General features: G+C 38.5%; 1 protein-coding gene across 1 annotated transcript; it reads left to right on the top strand.

The window, feature by feature from the left end:
- Nucleotides 1–2,291: 2,291 nt before the first annotated feature.
- rxfp1 (relaxin family peptide receptor 1) lies at nt 2,292–9,274 on the top strand. The gene is made up of 3 exons (XM_015015143.1): nt 2,292–2,748; nt 3,106–3,324; nt 4,725–9,274. The coding sequence occupies exons 1-3, from the start codon at nt 2,352–2,354 to the stop codon at nt 5,150–5,152; spliced, it is 1,044 nt and encodes a 347-aa protein (XP_014870629.1). The 5' UTR covers nt 2,292–2,351; the 3' UTR covers nt 5,153–9,274.

Genomic DNA, 9,274 nt, shown 5'->3' with positions numbered 1-9,274 from the left:
TGGAGGAGCTGCAGACGTAACATCTGTCCGTTTCGGAGAAGCAAAACCACATAAATAAATAAATAAATAAATAAATAAATAAATAATCCTGGTAAAAGCGCACACCGGACAGGGTAAAACACTCACAGAGTTTTACATCTGTTTGGATCAGACAGATCCAACTGACTGATGAATTAGCGCAGATTTTTCTGCAGATGGGAACTAGGAGGAAGTGCGTTCAGACCCCAGCGGGTGAAAGGATGCTAATTTAAGTGAAGTCGCTTAATTTAATTTATTAAAAGTTATTGGGGCCTCAGTCAGTGGTTTTTGTCACTACGGAGAAAAATGTAGATGCATTTATCTGCTTAATCTGTAATGGAATCTGGATTCACGGTGAATATTAACTAAACCGCATAAAATGCGACTAAATAGTCGATGTTAATATGACTGTAATTTCACGGATAAAAATAGTACATGACCGATTTTTTTTTATGTTGTCGGTCAAAATAACGGATAACAAAAAAAGTCTAGCGCCACCTGCCGCCCTGACACCAACTTACACACATCTTCATTCAGTCTTACTTGTAAATCGATGTTTCTTTTCTTGGACGTTTTGATGTTAGCTTGTCGACGTCTCAGTTTTATTCGCTGGGGAAATCAATAAGCAGCTTGAGGTGACTCTGCTGCTCTCTAGTGGCGAGAAGCCGTAATGTTGGCTGGTAACAATCGGAATGCATTATGGGAGATGTAGTTTGTAGTCAATTCGTGCTCAAATCCTATTTTAAATCAATCATGGGCCTATAAAATGCTGGGGGGGCCACATAAAATGACATGGCGGGCCACATGTGGCCCGCGGGCCTTGAGTTTGACACATGTGCTCTAATACATCCTTTCATCTTTTCAGCAAGATAACAGGTTACAGTTTTAATTTATTCTGAATAAAAAATTCTAATTATCTAGAAAGGGCATCTATTTCTTTGTCATCGACATTTCAGAAAATCTTATAGTGGATAAGTTGGTGAGTTGTATGAAATAACACACAGAAATTTAGGACACCCTCTAAAAGCCTCTCTTTTCTTTTTTACAAAATTAGATGTACTGGAGAAAAAATAAAAAGTAAAATGATATATATTAGAAAAAAATACTACTCAAAAGAAAACCTCAAAGTACTCACAAAATGGACTTCTGCTTATAGACAAGTGGAGCCTATATGTACCTTTTTCTTCTTTTCAAAATCATTGGATGAGGGTTTTGTTCAGGTGGTCTCTATAGTTAGAAAGTTACAATATGGATATCGAATATACATTTTAACAATACTTATAAATTAATCATTGAACAATAAAAATAAAATATATTCTGTAAAAGAAATTAATTAGAACATCCCCTCATTTATTCCCACTTAAAATGGCTAAAATGGTGCATTTTGGTCAAGTGAGCGCCCCTCACAGTTGTTTATATTGCTGACCTTGGGACACTTCCAGCATGCCTTCCCCTCTGCTCTTTCTCTGCCTGCAGTCCGATTACTATGAGTAAAGGTCACCAGCAGCACAAAAAAGGCCAAGGTAACCAATCAGGACCATTTTGATGGACCTGTGCCCTGTTCAAACTTTAGACATTTACAACCTTTTTCCAGTAGGACCACCTCAGTCCAGCTGGCGCCGGCTCTATGTGGTGATCAGGTTTTTCTACTACTGCTTAGGTTTAAAACATGTGGAGTCCGGTTGAAAACATCACGTCAAGTCTGTCAGTCACTGATTGGCTAGGGAGTGGAGTCACTCTTTGCATCATGAGAGATTCTTACAATAACCAAACATTTAAAAAACTCAAAATAGTGACTGACATAGCTTCCATATTGTGTTTGTGTCGTACAGATCCATCCACTTCTCAGATTCAGGGACCCCCCAACTATTTGATTACACCCACCCACTAGAGCTGTTTCTCAAACTGATGGAAAGTCACTCGAACTGTGTAAATTAGAGTTTAGCTGAGTTTAGCCATGCTGTTAGGTGCTTGTGGAAAAGTAATTTGTGTGGTGTGTTAATGACTGTTGAAAGGAGAGTGAACACCAGGGTACAATCAAAACAGCAGTCTGAGGGCTTCAGAAAGTGGATTGCAGCAGAGGGTTGTATGAGTCTGGTAAAAGAAATAACAAGGTCTCAAAGGACTCTGAAAATTTGCCATTCCACTGTCTGGAATATAGTCTGCAAGTGAAGGACCTTTAAAACAGCTGCCAACATGCCCCAGGTCTGGGCAAGCCACCCTAAAAGTGGATAGCAAAAAGACTACAAAACCCCTGAAATGGCAGAATTTATGAGTTTAATCAGACTTCTCTCTAAAGGAAGTTGTTCTTTCTTGCAGGTGCCGATGGCCTGATGGGTATTTATCTCTTCATGATTGGTGCATATGACCTGAAGTTTCGTGGTGAATACAATCGTCATGCTCAAGCCTGGATGGACAGCACTCAATGTCAGGTCATTGGCTCTTTGGCTATGCTGTCTACCGAAGTGTCTGTGCTGCTCCTCACGTATCTCACCTTGGAGAAGTACATCTGTATCGTGTACCCTTTCCACTACCTGACTCCCGGTTGGCGACGGACTGTCAGTATCCTGCTCGGGATATGGGTGTTTGGATTTGTCGTCGCCTTTTTGCCTCTGGCCTGCAAGGGTTTATTTCGCAACTTTTATGGCACCAATGGGGTCTGCTTCCCTCTGCACTCGGAGCAGCCAGAGACGCCCTGGGCACATGTGTACTCCATTGTTATTTTTCTTGGTGAGCATTTGTTTTCATGTTTGCTTTTTCCTATTGCATAACCATGTTTCTAACCAATTTTACTTAATACATATTTTACTCCCATAACATTTTGCAAACACATACATCTTTTTGTTTGGTTTTCCAAATAAACCAAACAAATCCAGTTATAAAACTAACTGCTTAAGCTATAAAACTTTACAAGTTTTATAAATGTGCCCCTGCATAAAGATCTGATTCAAAATTATAATACTTTTATATCAAATTATAATAATTTGTATCAAGATTAAGAACCCTACAGATCATCTTTGATAATTACAATGTTAAGAAACCTTGTAGACCCCAGAAGTAATTCTGAACTCGGTACTCTCTCCTCAGGTCTCAACTTGGTGGCATTCCTCATAATTGTCTTCTCCTATGCAAGTATGTTCTATAACATCCAGAGAACAGGCACTCAGACCACCAAGTACAGCAACCACATAAAAAAAGAGGTCACCATCGCCAAGCGGTTCTTCTCTATCGTCATCACCGATTCCCTCTGCTGGATCCCCATTTTTATTCTCAAGATCCTTTCACTGCTGCAAGTGGAAATTCCCGGTAATGAAAAGATGCCCACTTAAAGTCCACTTAAATATGCTCTTTTAGAATAACATAAGTGGCTCTCAGTTTGTGTCTGAAGTATTTGTGTGGTGCGTGTTAGCACCAGTGACAACGAAAATTAGCAATTTAAGTTCCTGAAATAAAAGTTTTGCAAAATAATTTTGAGGGTAAAATGTCACCTCCAAAAGCAATAATAATGTCTAACTGCTTAGTAAAAGCTGTATTCACAAGGCTCCTTGAATTTTTCCTCACTTTTGGTGTTTATTTCTAGTGCAGTTACAACCTGAACAAAATCATATTGAATGACAGAGGTTCTTGGAAATAAAGCTTACATTGTTGGACGACCTGTTTATTTTCTCTTAAATTGTGCCACATTTTTAAGAAAGATGCATTTCTGGATAGTCTACTGAAAAAATAGCCAAATATCTTTCTACCCATGCCAGACTGCTTATCCTGCTCATCCTGCTAAGGCATGTTTTTGGTGTCTGTTGAACTGAGTAATGGAAGTTCAAAGAAACAAGTTATTTTGGCAATTTAACAACATTAATTCAACAAACAGGAGCTTTGATGGTGTGTAACCACAATAGTCTGGCATCTCTTCATGCTAGTCACCAGCTCAGTTACACACTGCTGTGGCTGATTTCTCATTTCTCAACCAGCAGCTGTCACTTGTGTTGATCCTGTTGCATAAACGGCACACCGACGCTGATCCTACAAGTGTTTAGTGGGGTGGAGGTCAGAACTGAAACCTGGTCATTGCAACCTCTGCTCTCAATCTGATAAACCTGCTGTGTTGGGGGAACATTGACATCTTAGAAGATAAGAGTTCGGTCCCGGAGAATAGAGATATGGGATTCTCACCGGTTGAAACTCATCTCGATATCTCTCTGCATTGAGATGATAAATAGCCTTCTTTTCTCCAGTGTGGGAGATGCCACCACACACATCACATTGCCAGATGTTGCAAGGTTTACTGCTCAAATCATATGCATTTTCTTCATAAACATCATAACATTTAAAGGGAAATAAACTGGCTTTCCAGCACCATTTACAAGGAATTGCTGATAAAGAACCAATATTATGTATTTTTCAGGCTGAGAGCCCAATCAAGTAACTATATTCCCTTCAGTTGTTATGAAAATGTATCAAATATAACTTAAAAGAAATCTGACTTTGCATTTGACAACTTGAAATTGGCCTCTGTAATCTTAAGAAGCTCCTTCTTTCTAACATCAGCACATCATCACAGCAATGATTCTTTTCTATCTCCATTTTTCTGCTGTAAATATAAAAATGCTAAAAAGTCATCAAAATGATTTTTTATGAATATTTTTGTCATGTTAGCTTGTTCCACATTTATGTTCTCCCCTCTTTTTTTTATCTCTGTCTCCTGGCAGGTACCATTAGTTCCTGGGTCGTCATCTTTATTCTCCCCATCAACAGTGCCCTGAACCCCATCCTCTACACGCTAACCACGCGGCCTTTCAAAGAAACAATCCTCCAAGTGTGGGCAAACTACAGACAGAAAAGGCCTCTGCTCAGCGGTCACCCACCACATCATCCGTCGCTCACCTGGCAGGAAATGTGGCCCCTCCAGGAAAACAGCCACGGCGTCTCCCCAGGGTGTCCGCTGGAGGCGAAAGACACAGCAGCCAAACTCCCCCCTGTGGAGAATCCGGATGAGGGATACAATGACTTTAATGCAAGCACGAAACAACAACAGCAGAAGCAGCATGCCGTGTTATCGGTGTGCTCGCAGAATAAGACGGTACCCCAAACACGCACACATATTCACACGTTCACACAAACAAATGACCTCCTCTAAGTGACTAAGAATTGATCTGTTTGTATGTCTGTATAATTCTCCTCAACCACATTAACATTTCAGGTTCATTCATCTAAACTCTTTTAATTATTCCCTTAACTATGGAACTTAGGCCATCATCCTTGCACAGATTTCTCATTTAAAGTGAAAAACCATGCCAGCAGTATCCATCAGGCTTAGCAGTAAACACAGTTATCAAAGGTGTACAACTACCATGTTAAACATTTTACTCTGCCTTTTTTCTAGAACTCACCTCACTTACAAATCAAAGATGAAGACTTCTGAATTACAAGGTTTTTTTAAATACAACTTAGATTCATCTCTGTAAATGAGAATGTCATTAAAAATATGATTTATCTCAGCAATTTCATACAGAATAAGAAAGTCATGCAAATTAATCAGTGTATTTCAAGCAATTTTTTTAATTATTTATTTCATTATACTTTACAGCTAATAATAATCCAAAATGTAGTTTCTGAGAAAGTTACTTGACACCAATAAAAAAAGGATTTTAAATACATAATCTAATGTTACAGGCAAAAAATAATGAAGAACACTTGTCCTTGACATTTGCCCAGCAGACAGTGTTGGCTTCCTCCACAAGGATAAGCTGCTAAATGTCATTGCTAATAAACCTAGCTTTTTACTGAGTGCTGAATATAAGCAAATTAATGCAATAGGAACCTCAACCAAGCATTGTGTGTATAAACTTTACAGTACATTAACATACTTTTCAGTTATCCAACTTAAAGCATTTATTTAAACATGCAGAACATTGATAAAGAGGATTATGGAGAATTGGAACAGTGGAAGTAAGAGGGACTTAGTTTCATTAGTTGCTCCCCAAAACTGCTTATTCCCCAGAGTTCTTCTAAAAATTCAAATATTTTTACAATTAAATGAGAGGAATGGTGAGCTCATTACAGCAGTTTGGCAGGAATCATTATCACACAATATTCCAACTAAATAAAGTGACTGGTTATGATGCCAGTGATGCATTGAGTCTCTATGTAATGGCTTAAAGGCTCCACACAAGCGTTCCTGTTTATTGTCGCTGTGCTTTGCTGTAAAACAGATTAGTGATTCAGAAGTAGCTTCTGTTCCCTGCTGTAGCCTCTGGTTCTGGTGGCGCAGCTTTTGTTGACTGCAGCAGCGCACAGAGTGTAGAGAGAGATGTGTAGCAGAATAATTAGGCTGTTAAGATGCTTTCTGTTTCATTATCTACTCCTATGAGTTGTCGGCTTGCAAAAAGAAAGAAAAAGGAATCAGAGTAATAATAATGTGCCTCGATTTTCCTTAGCATCTAAACGAGATGTCTTGCCATCTGATGAATATAATGTCCGAGTTTCTTTATTTAATTTCCACTGGTTAAACGGTCAAATCAGATGGAATGTTCTCTATCTCTATGTCTCCATCTTTGTTTTGATATTTCTTTATTCTTATTTATGCTCTGACTCCAAACATTTGCACGCAACACCCAAACTAAGTCTACAAGATGCACATTTACTGTGTCTGAGGTTGCATAGCCATTCGACCAGTCAGAGTACCCGCAGTGATCCCTGTCACTGCTGAAAGCACCAACATGTAGACTGATGAGTATCAGAACTGGATTATGGAGCAATGAAAAATGATGCCCTGGTCTGATGAATCATGTTTTCTCATCATCAGCCATCAGAGGAGACACTGGTGTCTGATTCAGGCATTGGAACATCAAATGTCTTATATTTGGTAGTGGCTATATGCTGCGTTTTGGGGAACTTGTAGTCAAATTCAGTTTTTTCTGAAGTATGTAATGCTGAGAGACCTCCGGTGATGCACAAAAGGTGTTTCCATTGCATTTCAATTCAACTAAAAAACAAAACAAAAAAAACACCTCAGGCTAGTGCAAAACTTTTTTTTTTTTTTCTCAAAATGTTTCCATAAAAGCAAATTTTTTTTCAGAATTCCAATTTGTGCAATTTTAATGTCAATGGCAACGAGTGCTGCCTGCTTTGTCCAGCTAAAGCAATTGTGATCGCATCAACTTCCAAAGATGGTCATAATGTTATGCCTAATTGACGTAGAAAAATCCATTTTATGAACTGACATTTTANGCTTCTGCAGCTGAGAAGGNCATTACCAGACTTAAACAATTAGTTCTGTAAAACCTGTCCTGTGAGATTTCCCTCCATTAGTTTAAGCACTCAGACAGAGAAGTTACGCACTTCAGGATTATTGAAACATACTCCAGTTACATCCACTGTCTCAGTATTGGGTAAAAATGGAAGGAAGATGGAGTGATGCTAAATTTTAAACCCTTCTCTTTATCTAAAATAAGTTTTCTGGAGACACAGAGGAGGATTTGTTGGTGCGAATGTGAGAAGCATACAAACACGCTGATGTTTAGCTGTAAGGCAACCCGTGTGATTATTCCGAGCATGTACATGTGCCACTGCTTTTCATGCACAAGTGGGTCCCTCTCACATCAGCAGAGTTTATGTCGCTCCACAAGTGGGTTTGTGATTCACTGTGGATGTAAAAAATCCATTTCATTTCATAGATGTTCATTTTCCTGCCGTCGTTTGTGGCTACACTCAATTTCTTCAAGATGAGACTTTTCCCGTGTATTCACTGATGTAAAAATGGACCTGTTTTTTCTCGGTGTGTGTGGAAACACTTTTTCTGCTCCCAGCAGGAAGCCTGAGCAAAGACGGGCACCCTGGCTTCACACACATGAAAGGTCACCTGCAGAGGAAGTACAGCAGATGGATTTTCAGTGTCATTATTGCAAAGTTCCTTAAAGCAGGGCAGCTAAACTTGTTTGCTGGAAAAGTCACTGTGATGACAGCTACATTCCACCCGCTGTTATCTAACAGAAAATATATAAATAAATAAATAATCTGCTGAATGGATGGCATTTTTGCTGCCTCAGGTTGCTACATGTCTGCTGCATTCCTATTTTATGTAGCTACACCACAGGATAGATTTGGTAGTTGCAAAGGCACTAGATTGTTTTACATAAATTTACTCTGAACAGAATTGACTTTTTTGTCCTGGAGATAGAAAGTGCTGATGTCAGTCTTCCATCGAGACATTTAATGTAGCAACAGCCCAAGGTTGACATTCCTGACTTTTCCTGAAACATTTTGAGAATAACACATTCTCCAAATCTGTGCTGATGATTGAAAAACCCACAGTGCCATCCGTACAGCTGAAGGCTCTGTGCTTTTAGCTGTTCATCTTACATTTCAAACCTGTCAGATACTCTGAGAGCGGTTCTGACAGCTCCTGCTCATGAGCTGAATACATGGAGGAAGAATCAGAAAGGGCCATTCATTTGTCCAGGCACAATCCAATTAGCAAAGCAATCAAAATTAGCTGATTTATTTTGATTATAAACTTTTAAAAGAAATGAATAAGTGAACATCTTAAAATATTATCACCCTGTTTCATTTCTAGCCTTTTATGTCTGAATGAAATTCATATGCTCACCAGCTTCTAAATGTATTTAAATCTACCATCAAGTATAAAAAAATGTGAAAGAAATTCCTCTCTGTCATTATTTGTGAACCATAAAGCCAAAATGGAAAAGTTATGTGTGAAAAACTTGCGCTCCTTAGTTTGACAATTAGATTCTTGTCCAGTCAGTCTCTATCAAACAACTGAAAGTCTGAATCACTCAATCAAGTTCCCTTTTCAGAATGAACAGGCTCTCCACAATGCATTTCATTCTCAATTGTAGAGAAATAAGAAAAAAACATTTCAAAGATTTTCTAAAAAATAATCAATGCAGCCATTTCTAATACTTTATGCTCAGTTTGCAGAAAACTTTGTTTCTCCTTTCACACTATTAATTACTGGAAGTACTTTCCTGAATGTAATATAACAGTTAGTCTCTGTGTGCTCAACAAAGAATGTATTTATTTTGGACAGGAATGAAATTAAGTTTTATGTGTCATTTGTTGCAACACAGGAAGCATTTTTTTTACATCCTGTTTAGATAAATCCCCAGCTGGTCTGGGGGTTTGAACCTCATCTCACAAACTCCAACATCACAACACATTTTTTTACAATGTGAAGTACCATACTGGCATTTGTAAAATAACCAGTGCTGTACAATAAAATACAGTTGTGAACTCCTAA

The sequence above is a fragment of the Poecilia latipinna genome, unplaced genomic scaffold, assembly GCF_001443285.1.
Source record: "Poecilia latipinna isolate Pla-1442-1.1 unplaced genomic scaffold, P_latipinna-1.0 Scaffold1886, whole genome shotgun sequence".
In the NCBI taxonomy this organism is placed as follows: domain Eukaryota; kingdom Metazoa; phylum Chordata; class Actinopteri; order Cyprinodontiformes; family Poeciliidae; genus Poecilia; species Poecilia latipinna.
This window is presented reverse-complemented; position numbering and strand designations above follow the sequence as displayed.